This window comes from Sciurus carolinensis, chromosome 18 (genome assembly GCF_902686445.1).
Source record: "Sciurus carolinensis chromosome 18, mSciCar1.2, whole genome shotgun sequence".
In the NCBI taxonomy this organism is placed as follows: domain Eukaryota; kingdom Metazoa; phylum Chordata; class Mammalia; order Rodentia; family Sciuridae; genus Sciurus; species Sciurus carolinensis.
In genome coordinates, this window is record NC_062230.1 from 8,952,754 (window position 1) to 8,968,776 (window position 16,023).

Genomic DNA, 16,023 nt, shown 5'->3' on the forward strand with positions numbered 1-16,023 from the left:
TAGAAGAGCTGAATCCAGATGAGTAGATGTCACCCAACAGCTGACAGGAGGCAAGATCTGCCAGCTTTGTTATTGTCACTGCTTTGTTAGATTCATATTTGAGAGGTGAGAAAGCTCTAATCAGAGCTCTGAGCCAGGCAGCTAGCACAGCCAGTCTCCCCAGCATACAGTCCCCATAAGTAATGAGACACAGCTTAAAAAACAAGCTTTAATCAACTTCATAAAAATTGTTCTTGTAATTGAACTTGGATAGGCCCACTTGCCCAGCAGGTTGCAGGTGATGGTTTCACATTTTCCAGGCTCAAGGACAGGGTGGTCTCCTCTGCATGCCACAGGTGTCTGACAGTACAGACTCCTGACTGGCAGGAGGTAGGCGCAGATGGATCAGCTATTTAAAGAGTGGTGTGCGGCTCTGGCTGAAGTATACCTTCAATGCCATCAGGCCCCACGAGAAAATAAGCCCAGAAGAGACAACCTCAAACTAGAGAGCCCTGCATCCCTCAACTGCTGCCACCTGGGCCCAGGGCTAGGCTGAGGCAGTGAGTGCACCGAGTTTACCAGAAAGGGCTCCCCTGTTCAAATCACATTGATAGGCACAGCTTCAGGATTCAGCAGGACATGGAGGAAGCGGGCATGACCTGCCACAGATCTGAATGATCCACCAGTCCCTGGGCTGTCCAAGAACTGATGTTTAGTGAGCTCCTAAGGGGAAAGGCCATCTTCCACACACAACGGTGTAGCACAAGCCCTTCCTCAGCTACATCCTTCCCTGGAGGGTAGGTGTTCAGGGAGTCCCAGAAAAGAGGCATGGAGGCCCAGGCAAACATGATGTCGACTTGGGGACACAATGAAGCACATGTCCCTTTTTTAAAAAAGATTACAGCAAAATGATAGGAAACTAACAGATGTGGCCCCTTGGAACAAGAAGCCCCAGTGAGCATGCTCGCCGGCTTTAGTCAGCTGCACCAACACTACATTCAGCAGTCGGTGCATACTCCCAACAACAGGGCCCCTCGGGCTGTTCTGAGCTGACTCCAGCTGCCATCACTGTCCACTGAGAAAGGCCAAGTGCCCTTTGGTGCATCTGTTGGCGTAGTGTCCTTTTTCACCACACTGGGAACAGCAGAAAGGGAAGAGACAAAAATACACCATTTTCAAATGCAATTTTCAACTAAGGCAGCACCCACCAAATACCAGGCTAGGGAGGACCCTGAAATTGTGTGGTAAGATTTCCTTTCAAACACAAGCAGAGGAATCTCAAGAAGAAAGGTGCAGTGGTATAGAAACCGCAGCCAGCAAGGCCACCAGAGTGACCTGAGAGCCCAGCAAGGCGCCCCTTCAGCCTGTGCCTCACCTGCACTGGACCTGGGCCTGTCTGGGAAGGACTCACAAGTGGGTGGCAGGATGAAGAGAAGTCCACGGCACCAGAGCTCTCAGCCCTTCTGCACACAGGCCAGTCACTTACCTCTGAGCCAACGTCTGGGGTCTCCCTGAGGAGATGGGGGAGGGAACAACACGAGAGAAGCTACCAGGCTCCTTCCCCAGCCTGGGGAGCCATTGCTGTGGACGCAGGATGGGCTGTACCCAACGCTTTCCCTCCTGGCTCTTTTATTTGGTACTGGGGATTGAATTCAGGGGCACTTAACCACTGAGCCACATCCCTAGCTTTTTTTTTTTTTTTTTTTTGTGGTGCTGGGGATTGAACCCAGGGCCTTGTGCTTGAGGCAAACACTCTACCAACTGAGCTATCTCCCCAGCCCCCTAGCTTGTTTTTATATTCCATTTAGAGACAGGGTCTCACTGAGTAGCTCAGGGCCTCAGTAAGTTGCTGAGGCTATCTTTGAACTCACAACCCTCTTGCCTTAACCTCTTGAGCCTCTGGGATTACAGGTGTGCACCACCGTGCCCGGCCAGTACCTGTCTAAGCTACCCTTAGGAACAGGTTTTAATCACAGGATCAGAGATGAGACAATGATTAGACTTGGGTGAGTGGAGCTCATAGTGTAACCTCTGACAGATCTGACAGTGACCCTGACTTGCTCTAGCTAATTATCCAGGACCTCCCGTAGTGTCTCCATCCTTGTGAGTCTCAAAACACAAAAGGAAGTCTAAGTCAGTGAATGGCAGCCTCAAGCATGGAATAGAGGGTCAGGAGGCAGCTGGAGGGCACAGATGCTAATCCCCATTCCCCTTACCCCCATTCCAATAATCCCCCAGTCCCTGCTTTGCTGGTGTGCAACAATATAAAGAGGTCTTGCTGTCCTTATCCAGCGCTCTTGTTTATTCTGTTCCCCTTACACTGCAGTCTCTTGTTTTCAGGATCTAATATGTATGTATGACTTTGTGGATAAGAGGCCCTTAGGCCTAATATGATGACCAGAAGGCCTAAGGACTGATAATTGACCCTTAGGCTAATATTATGACCAGAAGGAATAACCACAAGGCCCCACTCCCAGCACTCTGCATGTCCATTGGTCTTGGTAGCGGATTCCAGGAATCCAGGATTCCCATGAAGTATTTTCAATGTTAACAGCATGAGCTGAGCACAGTGGTGCACACCTATAATCCCAGTGACTTGGAAGGCTAAGACAGGAGAATCTCAAGTCAAGATCAGACTCAGCAACTTAGTGAGGGATGCCTTCCACCCATCTTGCCTTCTCCAGACTTTTCCCTTTACCTTGCTCTTCTCACATTTTAAGGCTTAGGCTTAGAACTCTCCCCAATGAGGTTTCCCTGGATCCAGATGCGCTTTTCCTTTTGAGTGCCTTTAAGCACCTGCCTTCTCCATCCCCAGGAATGCAAGTTTCTGATGGACAGAGCAGCTCAAGGTATGCCTGACTGCTGTGGCAGAGTCCTGGGGCCCAGTCTTTCCTGAGGACAAGCTGGATGAACATTTTAAGTACATGTCCTTTGACTCAGAACTACATCTTACAGGCATGGATGCCAGTGACATCAGACAAGAGCTCAAATGACCAAGTGTCAGATTCAGCACTGTTACTAGGAGCAAAAAAAACAAATCAATTGAGTGCAGTGGTGCACACCCATATTCCCAGTGATTTGGGAGGCTCAGGCAGGAAGATTGCAAGTTTGAGGGCTGCCTCAGCTAATTAATGAGACCCTGCTGCAAAAATTTAAGATTAAAGAGCTGGGGTGTAGCTCAGGGTAAAGTGCTATGTTCTTATGTTTTTGGTACTCAAACCACTAAGCCACATCTGCAGGTCTCTTTTATTTTGAGACAGGGTCTTGCTAAGTTGCTGAGGGCTTCACTAAATTGCTGAGGCTGGCTTTGAACTTGTGATCCTCCTGCCTCAGCCTCCTGAGCTGGTGGGATTATACATGCGCCACCATACCTGGCTTTTTTTTTTTTTGGTATAGGGGATTAAATGCTGGACTCTGCACATACTAGAAAAGTGCTCTACCCAAACCCCTTTTAATTTTTTTTTTTTTGAGACAGTTTCACCAAGTTGTAAAGAATCGTCTTGCACTTACGATCCTCTTGCTACAGCCTCCTGAGTTACTTGGATTATAGGTGTGTACCACTACACCCTGCTATGTTTTCTGAGTTTTAATCATGAACTCATTCTTGGGACTCTGTGGGAATTCTGTGTGGCTAGGGTGGAGAATAGAACTCTCAAGAGCTTCTTCCAGAAGCCAGGGGCATACCTCACATGAGGCAATTATAGATTTGAAAACTCAGTTTGTGACTTTTAGCCCTCACCAAGGATGTGAACACGGGCCCCAATCATGGAAGGACCAGCTAGCAACTACTGATTCCTGAGGAATTTGTTTCTCCTTTCCACCCACATCCAGGAATGAGAAGACAAGTTTTCTAGTGGGTTTGTTTAAATTCACCCTTTCCCTTAGTGTCCCATTTTATGTTAAGGGGTGGGGAATCTGTGTCCCCAATCCAATTCCCTCCAGCATAGGCTCAATGCTTTGTCCTATTCCCTTAGGGGTGTGTGGGCATGTGACCTAAGGATGCCTCTGGGGCAGAGAGAGGCTTCAAGGATCACTCTTCCCTGAATTTGTTTCCATTTTGTCTTTGATCTTGAAGCTGTCCCTCTTGCAAGCACAGTCCACTCATTCAGCAGCATGTTTTCCTACCCTGCGCTGTGCCTTGATGTGTTGGAGGAAGCAGGATGGTCTCCAGCCCACTATAATGGCCCACCTTTATTCTTACAATCAGCAAAAACAAAAAATGTTTTCACTTTCAATGTTAACCACACATTTGGGGAAGGAGGGAATAGCCAATGACTGAAGAGAAGACCCCCACCCTGTCCCCGAGTCCTGGGACTCACCTTGTAACAAGTGACCTGCTCCAGTGGCCGGGGTCCCCGGTTGCCTGCACTGCTGTTTTGACTCTGCATGACCCCGATGACCTGTGGGGCTCTCTGCTGATTGGGAGAAGAGTTCTGACTCGTTAACTGGATCAAGGAGGACGACCTTTGTAATGGCGGATTGTTACTTTGCTGGAAAGAGTTACACAACACGGTTTTACTGTGGAAAACACGTGCACGCAGACTACCAATGGACAGGAAGAAAGGGCGGGACTGCTCCCGCATGACCAGCAGGAAGAGGGCTTCCGCGATGGCCCAGCTCAGGAGTGGGCAGAAAAGAAACGTGGTGATGATGGCAGGAGCTGCTGCCCGAAAAACACCATGCAGACACACAAAAACGAAAAATAAAAGTAGAAAACAAAACACCAAAGACAAGAGGAGGTCTCTGGGGCAGTGGGGCGAGGGCATGATCAGGCCTTACTTTTGTTTCTGAGGTTCTAGCTTCAGGTCAGGATGAACGCTTGGTTCAGCCAGATGTTTAGCAGCCTACACGGCGAGCAACAGTCACAGAAAAACAGTTGGAGCCTGACATGCTGACCTGTGTTCTAGGGGCTGAGAGGGCCCTACTCTAGAGAGTCTCAAGAAGGAGAGGGATAGGGGCTCCTGGGATAGGGATTCCTCAGCAAGGCCACCTCTCAACCAGGTGGGTTCTTGGCTCTGGCCCTGTAAATGCAGGACCCAAGCTAGGAACCCTCAGGTTGTTGGCTGCATTCATATCCAGGAATTCCTGCCTCTCCTGATGAAGAGTTGGGTTTCATGCACCACCACCTCTTAAAGGTGGGGGTCTTTGGAAGGCAAGTGCAGTCACATGCCTTCATGGATGCTCAGCTCATGGCAATGAAGAAGAATGGGAGGGGCTCTGGCTACTGGCTCAGAGCACAACTAGGCAGGAGGGGAGGCTTCAAGATTGGCAGAGTGGTTTACATGGAGGGCCTACTGGAGGCCCGCCTAACACCTGGGCCAGCACTTCCTCTGGGCCCAGTTCCCCACACCTGTAACCAAATCCACCATGCCCTTGGTTTTGGGGGGGCTGCTGCAGAGCCTCATTTGTTGATGGCATTTCCTTCTCTCCCTGTGCTTGAAAGGACCAACCAAGTGCATTGTGTCTAGACAACTGAAGCCAGCTAGTCCTTCAGCTCTGTTCTTGGTGGAACCTCCAAGGAGCAGCAGTAGCACTGGCCGAAGAACAGTTGGCCTTGGTTGTGCTCCTTCATCAAGCCCCTTCCTGGGGTGCCCCTCAGGCAAGTCTCTCTCTCAGAGCCCAGTTTCCCCATTTGTAAAGGGAAGACCAGCAAAAAGAGCAGCAGATTGGGCCCAGGTCACCCCCTACTCATCTTCCAAGGCAGACACTGCTGAGCGGCAGTGGCACCTTGCCACAGTCACACAGTGACAATGAATCTTGTCTGCCATCTTGCACTTGGCCTCATGTTGATGAGGTTCTGGGTTTGAGGCAAGGGACGAGGCCAAGTGGGAATTCAGTCCTGGCAGATGCTCTCCATCTCTAGAGGGAAATGAGAACTGATCTCCCTGATTTTTCTGCTGGAACTTGAAGGCACTTCCCTTCTCTCCGGCCTCCTCCCTCACCCTCCTCTCACAAGGCCTCCAGCTGGGACTACAGCATACTGTACACTGCAGACTGCACACCGAGGTGGCACTGAGTTTCTCTCTGCAGGGCCAGTGTGGCCAAGGAGGGGCAGGGGCACGGTACCTTTGTTGGAGGCTGCGTCTGCTGCGGCAGTGGGGGCTGCTCAGTGGTTCCCATGGGCAGTTCAAATCGAGGGCTGGTTACCCGGCAGCCAGAGGGATTGAGAACAGAGAAGAGGGTATGAGGGGAGACAGGTCAGGCTGTGATTGGAAAACTGCACCTAACCTCTGCCCAAGCAAAAGCAACCCAAATCACTTAGTCACAGCAAGTCTGGCACTCAGTGATACCTTTGGGAAGCCACAGAACAGCAGGAAAAACAGAACTGACAGGCCTTGGCTCAGACCCAGCTCTACCTATGCAAACTAGGAGATCTTGGACAAGTACTGCTCTGAGCAAGGCAGGCACAGCCACACCTGCAGCAAGCTGGCTGGGAAGGAGGGGCTGTGAGCACAGAAGACCCTCTTCCCCAAAGAGCCTGTCTGAAGTGTCCTCAGCTCCTAACAACATGCAGAACCTTCAGTGACACGTTCACCCTGTAAGCAGGAGTCCCTGGACCATCTGCAGGCTCCTGGGTGCTCATGTAGGGCGTGGGCCCCAGTGGCAGCATCAGCTACTTGCACACAGTGAGACAGGGGCCAGGGTTCCCAAAGGCCAGTAACTGCTCTTGATGTAGGTTCAGCAGTGTAGACAGAGGCTGCATAGAAACTCTGCAGTCTTAATATCACCTCACGCAGAAGTTCATCCCTACAACTAAGTAACAGAAATGCACTAGGAGCTGGGTATGGTGGCATACACCAGTAATCCCAGCAGCTTGGGAGGCTGAGGCAGGAGGATTCCAAGTTCAAAGCCAGTCCCAGCAACTTAGTGAGGCCCTAAGCAATTTAGCAAAACCCTGTCTCTAAATAAAATATTAAAAGGCTGGGGATGTGGCTCAGTGGTTAAGTACCGCTGGGTTCAATCTCTGGTACCAGGAGGAAAAAAAAAAAAAAAAAAAAAAGTGCACCTGGCTCCAGAGGCCAAGGTGATGTCCCTGAGAGAGGGACACTCACTAACTCCATGGGCAAGAAGAATCCAGCTTCAGAGGCCCACAGATCTGTGACCAGGTGTTACCACATGCGCCATGTGTTGTGGCCAGTGACTGAGCCCCAAGCCGCAGGGTTTTCAAGTGGGAAGTGAGCACTGTCTTTCCCACTTGCCAGAGTCATATGAATTACTGCATACGGAACCATAAGATCAGGATCTCCACTGAGAAGGCCCTGAAACTTAGTTTCCTTCCTTTAGGACACAGGCTCTTAAGTTTTATTTGTTTTTGTGGTGCTGAGGATGAGCCTCACAAGTGCCAGGCAAGTGCTCTACCACTGAGTTATACCCCTAGCCCTGGACACAGGCTCTTAACTTAGTCCTTAAACCCCCTAAATCATATGCAATGTTATGTATGTGAGAGTTTACATGGAGCACAGGGTTGGGAGATCTTTCATCAGATTCCCAGAGGGCACATGACCCATGGAAGGTTAAATGCTGGTCTAGGCAGAGCTGCCTTTGGGTTCCAGAAGTAGCAGTAGCCATAAATAGTGGTTTCTCTCCCATTTCCCACTCCTGCCCCAGACCCTGGTGCTGATATCACCCAGTGACCTAAGCCCAGCTGCACCCAGGAAGGACAAAGGGGCAGCAGCAGGGCTAGGGCCAGGGTACTCACTGCATGAATTTACACGAGGGCCCCTCCGGGCAAAATCCCACGAGGTAATTCACACAGATGACTCTCCGCGTGTGCCGGTGCCTGCACAGGGGACCTGCAGAGCCCAATGTTTGGGTCACTCAGATGCCCCCTCTGTGGGGGATACCCTAGTGTCCCTGCTACCAGTTAGAGCCCCACCCACTCAGCTTGGCATACTGAGAACCAGAGTGTGGCTTCACATGCTGGCTTGGGCTCATTCATAGAGGACACAGGCAGAGAGGCCTCTCTATGCTGGGCCTCACTGAAACTGCAGCGAGAATGCTACCCACACAGCTTCTTTGGGAGGCTTGAGGGAAAGCAATGGTGTAAAAAAGTCTCACTACCCACAGAATGTCAGGTTTTGCTGGGACAGGTGGGACAGATGGGGTGATGTCCCAGGAGCACCAGTGGGCAGTCCTGAGTGTGATATGGGCAGAGGAGGCTGCTGGCCTCTCTCCTGGAGCCAAGCCTAGCTTACCCCAGCACTTACCATGCTTGCAGAAGCCACGGTCATACCAAGGGCAGTCCTTGATCTTGGACTCGGGGTCGATGTGCAGGAAGGGACATTCCTTGTTGCTGCACTCCCCTGCAGGAAATCAGACATGTGGCTTCCTGGAACAGTGCTAGGACAGCTTACAAGGCAAAGAGGGCTCAAGGAACTCCAGTGTCCAGGCTTGGCCTGGCAAGCCCTGAGCCCAGGGCAGAATGTCAGTGGGACTGTAACAGTTTTTCCCTCACATGTATCAGTGCTGCTGAGAGGGACAAATAACATCAGCAGAGCCTGGCCCAAGGCAGGCCCTCATCAAAATCTATTGTTCCACCCTTTCCAGGCAGAGAGGAACCCAGATATGCAAATGTACCTGAGACTAGGAAATTCCTGTTCTACTCCAATTGGCTCTTCCCATCTATGAGCTTGGATGGGGAAGGTCTAAGGAATTCTAGCTTTTAGGACAAACACAGGGAAGATCTGGGAGCTCAAGGCTGGGTCCCGGAGATGACGACACATATGGACCAGTGCTTCTCAGAAGTAACCAGCCCAGATGGCCCCCAGCATGAGGATGTACCTCTCCTGGGTAACCACCTGCCCACCTCCAGATCTGCTCTGTGTAACCTATGCTAACACCTGCTTACAATTAGGAGGAAATGCAAACTTCTGCCCTGGCCCACCACAGGCTCAGTGACCCCTTTCCCAACCACTCTGGTTTTCTCTGCTGCCCAAGATGAATCCTCTACCAGAGATGCCCCTGCTTACCCTCCAGTTCCCAGCCTAGGACTCCTCTCCAGAGTCCTTCCCAGATCTCTCTGCCTGAAGTAGATTCCACGTGGGTTTCACTACTGCTTATTTCCTTCCCTCACTTTTCATAAAAAATTCTCTTCCTTGTCTCACTGGTTTATCAGCTGCCTCTGTACCCAGGCCACTAAAGCAAAAGCTCCATGGGCTAGGATCAGTCTGTCCTCTTCATCACTATCCCTCCAGTGTCTAAAAGGGTAACCTAATACACACCTGTGGTACAAGTGACAGAAGTTGCAGGTGATGTGTCTGCACCAAGGCAGGAGCTGCAGGGGATAGGCAGGCAGAGGGGATTTTGGAGACAAAGGGGGCTGCTGGGCCCAGCAGAAAGGCAGGAACCCCAGGTCAGCCTGCAGAGAGCTGCCCTCAAGGGGGACCTCTGGGGCCAGATGGGAGACTCAGTCCATTTCCAGTGTTGCACTGGGGGCGATGGGGAGCTGGGAAGGCTAAATCCTAGTTCTGTCTGTCTGCTTTGACTTTGCAGCTTATGCTGCCTCAACAAAACAAGCCACGACTATCATTAATAAGCCAGCAGTGAAGCCTACTGGGATGCTGAAGTAATTAACGTCTTTAACAATAGTGCTTTGGAAGTGCAAAGCCAGCCCAGCACTCAGCTCACTGCAAAGCCTCCCACAGGCTTCCAACCTCCTGCCTCAGCCCCTGCACAGGGCCTGGGTGGGGCTGGCAGTCCTAGATCCAGAGCCAGCCCTCTTACTAACCAACAGTTTCTTCCTGGGACACCTTGAAGATCAGAATAGAGCACAGACTCTGGAGACTCAGCTCTGCACCAGCACCACTGCTTCCACCCATCCCCTGCTTCTCCACACAGGTCACTCAGGAGAGGTCATGCTCTCTAAGCACAGCTCAAAGCACTCTGTTTTAAGGTGAAGAGTGGGGCTCACTGCCACCAGAAGACAGGCTCCAGACCTGCAACTCAGGGCTGTGATATTACCCCAGATACATTCCCAGAGATAAGGCACCAACTCAGACCCAGGGGTGCTCAGTGACCAAGCTGGAAGGAGACATGGATTTCAAGGATCAAGGTGCCAGGGGCAGAAACAAGGTCTCTGACCAGCTGCACTGCTTATCTGCTAAATGGGACCCTTGTCAGTCTCAGTGTCCACAAGTACTCCAAACCCTGGAGCACTACAAAGACATGAGGGACTATCACCATGACATCCCCTTACTGCAGAGCCAGTTAGGGCTGGTAGGCACTGCCCAAGTTTCTCATCAGAAACTAGAAACATGGGAGAAGGCAGACATGCAACAGGCCCCCAGGAGCTGCTGGGCCCCTGGGTCTGGGTTCTGGGTGCGCCTCCCAGGGTCTCATGTGCCTTACCGAACTTGGAGTAGAAGTAGCACTCGGGCATCTTGGTCATGTCGTACTCGTGCAGGAATTCACACTGGTCCCCTTTCTTGCACAGCCCCCGTAGCCAGTGTTTGCAAACCACTGTCTTCTCGCCGCTGATGTGGCGAAATGGGCACATGCCCCCTGTCCAGGAAGAGGGGCCATTGTGTAAGGAGAGGTGTGGGCTCAGGGGAAATGGAGGTGCCTTCACCCCACACTTCTCTGAACCAACTGAAAGCAGAACATCTTAGAAGGTGGTGGAGGTGCCTCTGGTTGGAGACAACATGGTTTAGGCAGCACAACAGCAAACATTTTAAAGCTTAAAGTTTAAGGTGTTTTAGAAAAATATAACTGAAACATCAGATCAGGATTTCACAGATACTACTATAAGATGAAGGATGGGGTGGGGCTAGAGGGTTGGTTTATTCCTTAATTTAATTAAAAACAGTTCCAGTGGTACACTTATGCAGGAAAATCATGGGTGGTAAAATGAAGACTGGGGTTTGGGAAACCCTAAAGAATAAAGAGGCCCACCAAGAGAAGCCTAGAGTCCAGGAAGGAGTTGTCTCCTGTTAGAAGTGCCCACTTTAGTCTCAAGATCAACTTTAAAATTGAAGAAATCTGATGTATGCAAATGAGGGGAGGTGTCCTTCTGTAGCAGTATCTGTATGGCCCAGATGTGACAGAGTCATTCTCTGGGAATGTCAGACATAACTGGTGTCCTGGTGGACCACTGGGAAGGCCCAACTAGAATGAAGCTGCGAGTTGAAAAGATCTGTACTAGCCTTGTCCAGTAGAATTTTCTGTAAGAGTGGAAGGCAATGGTCTGCATCGCTGCTGTCCAGTATGACAGCCATTAGCCACACATGGCTATTTAGTACTTAATTATCACTATGTCAATGAGGTTCATTTTAATTTTTTTTTTTTTTTTTTGCAATGCTGGGGATCGAACCCAGGGCTTTGGGCTTGCAAGGCAAGCACTCTACCAACTGAGTTATCTCCCCAGCCCTAAATTTTTTTAATTTAAATTTGAATAGGCCTATTTGGGTAGTGGCTATTGTACTAGCAAACAGCTGTAGCGTCCTGTGTTAGGAATTGCTGTGGAACTGAAGGTGGCTGGGTCAGAGGGCAGAATAAATAAGCAAATGCACGGGAATGAGCCTAGGAGCCCAGGGGGAATGGTATCCTGACCACACAGCATGAAGTTGAGCTAATTCGTCTACCTGCTTCAGTGACAAATGACTGTTATGGAACCAAAACGAACCCAAATCATCCACTAGAGTCATCCCCTTGACCTAGTACTGTGCTCCCTATCCATCTTCTGATTTAGTTTCCTGCAGGGAGAAAAATGCCCAGACTTATATGTGGCTTGTAAGGTACTTCCCAGCAATACTTCTGATGCATTAATGGTCAGTCTGGCTCATTAAGCCTGTGTTGGTACCTGGTTAGTGTAAACAAGACCTCACAAGAAGGAGTATTATAGGGTCTTTTGCTAAGAAGCTACAGAGGGCAGAAAGCCTGTGGAGACCGCGGAATCGAAAAGGCCTGTATACGCTGGTCTCAGCCACAGAGTAACTCTGGGACTTTGAGAACATTCCTGATGCCTCCATGATGGGGCCTCTTCTCTGCTGAGGGGAGAGGTAGCCTCTGAGTTAGATTCAATCCTGTGTTTAGATTTGGGGCCCATCAGGTTCCTATCCTATTCAACTAGGGACATTGTCAGTCTGCAGAAGGCAATACAAATCAGAGACCTGATGGCCTACAAGTCTGCTAGGGAGCAAGGTGGTGAAGGGGCATCTTGGGACGCATGTTAGGAAACCAGCAGTCTCTTACCTTTACCACAGGCAGCTTTCAAAAAGAATTCGCAGACAGCAGCCCCGGACTCTGTAAAAAGAATCAAGCAAAGCAAAGTGCCGTTGCTATTTGCTGACTATTTGCGTTGCTATCTCACTGACTGAAGACAGTGGGAAGGGATCATTCTGGTCTTCGACCCACGGTACAGGAAACAGTGGCAAAAGATGCAAAGCCCAACCAAGTCAGGCAAAACCCACTTATTTCAGTTATTCCCTGAAAAATGAGACATGCACATTGAGTCAGTGCTGAGAACCTTGTGGAAGTGAGCAGCCTTCAAGGAATTAAAAGCTAAAGAGTGGTTTTTTTCTCAGATGCCACCCAGGTGTATGGTCCTTCCCAGGAAGCAAAGGTTGCATTGGGGAACCCTCACTTCATCTGATAACTAGCAACAAAGCAGGTGCCATGGCCTACATCTCTGAGCTCACCTGTATCTACTCTGCCCTTGTCCTGCAAGATGATGAGATGATTGTCACAGAGAGGATCAATGCCCTCATTAAAGCTGCTGATGTAAAAGGTGAACCTTTTCGGCTTGGCGTGTTTGCAAAGGCCCTGGCCAGTATCAACACTGGGAGTCTCACTGGCAATGTAGGGGCTGGTGGACCTGCTCTGGCGGCTGAGGTGGCACCAGCAGGAGGTCCTGACCTCTCCACCACTGCTACCCTAGCTGAGGAGGAGAAAGTGGAAGAAAGAAGAATCTGAGGACTCTGACGATGCCATGGGCTTTGGTTTTTTTTTTTTTTTTTTTTGGGGGGGGAACTTTTTTTTTTTTAATTAAACCTCTTTTGTAACATCTTCAATAAAAAGCTGAACTTTACTGATATTTTGGGAATCTGTTCTGCAAAAAACGACAACAAAAAGAGTTAACCGTGGATGAGGAAGGCAGGATGGAGCACAAGATCACAAAAATAAGTTAATTACCCCCAGCTTAGACCTTCCAGGAGGGCTAATTCGTGGCACTTAAGGAGAGAGAGGAAATGATCTCATAGGAAATATCAACAAGCGAATGGGGCCTCTGAAGGGGGACAGGTTACAGAAAAGAGGCAGGTGCCCATGAAACACCAGTCCAGAAGAAAGACGATAAGGAAAGACATGGAATCAGACTTGCTCTTAATATGCATCATTAACACATCATTACGAGAGGAACATGGTCTTTCATTTGCACAGGTGCAGCTGGTTCTGGGGAGGGAAGCAAGAGAACAAACGCAGAGTGCAAAAGAAGTCTATGGGGTCCAGGGGCTGGCTGTTCTGATAAGTCTGTGAATTCATCAGCCACAGCTTCTAGAATAAACTGTTCTTTGCTTCAAGAGCTGTTTTCCTCATTGGTAGGCATTTCAAAATTTCTGAAAAGTCACCAACAACATCTCTGAAACCCATTTACTAATGGCTTCTCAGCAGCAGGTAGATTTTGCTAGTATAGAGTTAAGGCTGTTGAAGTTAGAGGTGTTACCAGGGAGTTACTGGAGTGTCAGTGTTTGCACTTCAAAATGCTTGAAAAGTCTTACATTAATGTATCACTGGGCTGGGGTTGTGGCTCAATAGTGGAGCACTTGCCTAGCATGTATGAGGTTCAATTCTCAGCACCATATATAAATAAATAAATAAAGGTCCATCAAAACTAAAAAAAAAAAAAAAATTTCTAGGGGTTGGGGAGATAGTTCAATTGGTAGAGTGCTTGTCCTGTAAGCACAAGGCCCTGGGTTCGACCCCCAGCAGAGCAAAAAAAAAAAAAAAAAGGAGTATTTGTAGTCTTTTGTTTGTACTTTCAGAGGTTCATTCTTTAAATTCAGACATCCAGTCCTACGGCCTGGGTGTCAGGAAGATGGGGCAAAACTGACAGTTCTTCTCAAACTGAGATAGGAATGAAGTGCAGGGACCAGTGAGGAAGTACCATGGCCTCACTGGGCTTTAACATAATGAATGTGATCATGAACAGTGAGTGCTGAGGGTGCCTACCACATCTGAGGCCCTGGGCTGGGGAGGCACCTGTGCGCAGCGTCTCCTTGACGGTCCCTAGGAATAGATATGCCATTGCACCTGCTCCCACAGGCTTGTGGACCTGTAGTACCTGGTAGGAGAAGGATGGAAGGATAAGAGTTGCCCTGCATGGATTGTTCCATGACCTCAAGTTAGTGTCATCAAGGCAGGAAGAAGTCTGGGAGTGGTGATACATGCCTGTGATCTCAGCTGTTGGGAGACTGAGACGGGAGGATCATTTAAGTCCATGCATTCAAGACTAGCCTGGGCAATACAGGGAGACCACATATTAAAAACAAAACAGGAGAAGGATCGAGAGCTGTGGTGCATGCCTGTAATCTGAGTCAGCTGGGAGCCTGAGGCAGGAGGATCACAAGGTTGAGACCAGTCTCAGCAACTTAGGGAGATCCTGCCTCAAAATAATAATCATTATAAAAAAGAGCTGGAGAGTAGCCGAGTGGTAGAGCGCTTGCTTAGCACATCCAAGGCCCTAAGTTCAATCCACAGTACCACAGGAGGAAAAAGAAGTCCTAGTGTGTAAGTGGATGTGTGTGCAAGATAGTGTGTCTGAAGTTGAGTTACTTGTAGAAGGTGTCTGTGTGTTTAAAATAAGATGACTTGAATTTGTTCTTCGGGCATAAACACTGTTTAGCACAAAAGTATCAGTGGCAGGGGACAGACTCAGTGGGGCATGTGTGAGAAGGCCCGACTGCCTGAAGGGGATGAGGCTGTAGGGACAGGAAGAAGAGCACCAGGTGCAGTACCTTGGCAGTCAAGGGAGGCAGGATGCAACCCTGGAGCGATCTCCTGGCTTTGCCATATACTGAGTGGTCTTCAGCAAGTTGCTCTCACACCTGGACCTCTAAGAGCGCCTCTAATTTTAGTGTTATAGCATTATGTTTCAAGTATACTCAGAAAGCAGTTAAGAATTAATCTGCTGGGTTCTCTTAAAAGTGAGGATACAGAAGCCAGGAGCCCCCAATGCGAAGAGGGAGAGTAGAGAGAGCTCAGAATAAGGTCGATACAGCCTCCCGGGTGCAATAAATGACCCGGGTTGGGTTTCCGAGGAAAAGCTGACAGATCCAGAACTAGGAATGATCTCCCAGGAGTGGGAGTCCTGCGAAAAGAATGGAGCCCGAGAGTCTAGCTGTGGGTTTCCTAGAGCGAAGGAGAGGTAGTTCTTCCTTCACTGGGCTCCTCGAACAGCCGGGTTTTGGTGAAAGCAATACGAGGGCGCTTAACTCGGGGGGAAGACGGTGGGAAGGGACTTCTCTCTAGTTGGAGAAAAGTGTGTATATGGGGGGATTTCCAATTCGGGACAACCCGCCTTCGTTCAATAGTTACGTGAACAACGGACACAGTAGTGCTCTCCTAAAGATCATCACGGAAGAGCCCATGCGATCCAAGGTCCGAGGAAGGGGCTCCCGGGTCCGGGCGAGGGAGAAGGGGTCCCAGATCGGGGAAAAGGGCCCGGGACCCCGAGTCTCGGGTCCGAGCCGGGCTCGCCCGCCCGCCCGCCGGGGCCCCGCGCTCACTGTCCATGCCCGGGAAGGGCAGCGGCTGCGCCCCGAGCTGCTGCTCCACGGCGATCTCCAAGTCGAACTTGATGTGGTCCACGCTGGCGATGATTTCCTGCATGGCGGCGGCGGCGGCCCCCCGGCCCGGCTCCCCCTCAAGTCTCTGGCCGCCCGCACCCACTGCCCACCACCGGCCCAGCCACACACGGTCCTCCTCCGCCTTGCCCGCCGCCGCCGCCGCCGCCGCCGCCCGAGGGATGCCGGGAGCGCCCGGAGCCCGCGTCGGCCCTTTCGCCTGTCCAGACTCTGCCAATAGATCGCGGTGTGCCGCCGCTCCGCCAGG

General features: G+C 50.3%; 2 protein-coding genes across 4 annotated transcripts; one reads left to right on the top strand and one right to left on the bottom strand.

The window, feature by feature from the left end:
- Window positions 1-200: 200 nt before the first annotated feature.
- Cpsf4 (cleavage and polyadenylation specific factor 4) lies at window positions 201-15,936 on the bottom strand. 3 transcript variants are annotated; one of them, XM_047533019.1, is made up of 8 exons: window positions 15,699-15,936; window positions 12,169-12,219; window positions 10,327-10,479; window positions 8,187-8,282; window positions 7,679-7,772; window positions 6,046-6,118; window positions 4,299-4,469; window positions 201-1,113 (listed from the first exon to the last, which is right to left on the bottom strand). In XM_047533019.1, exons 1-8 carry the CDS (start codon window positions 15,799-15,801, stop codon window positions 1,045-1,047), a joined length of 810 nt encoding a protein of 269 aa, XP_047388975.1. In that variant the 5' UTR covers window positions 15,802-15,936; the 3' UTR covers window positions 201-1,044. The 3 variants fall into 3 exon arrangements, with proteins under 3 accessions (XP_047388975.1, XP_047388976.1, XP_047388977.1); XM_047533020.1 differs by having other exon boundaries at window positions 202-1,113; window positions 4,299-4,394; window positions 15,699-15,935; XM_047533021.1 differs by having other exon boundaries at window positions 203-1,113; window positions 4,299-4,391; window positions 15,699-15,934.
- On the top strand, window positions 12,404-12,888 carry LOC124970009 (60S acidic ribosomal protein P1-like). Its single transcript, XM_047533027.1, has one exon. It carries the CDS (start codon window positions 12,592-12,594, stop codon window positions 12,886-12,888), a length of 297 nt encoding a protein of 98 aa, XP_047388983.1. The 5' UTR covers window positions 12,404-12,591.
- Window positions 15,937-16,023: the final 87 nt, after the last annotated feature.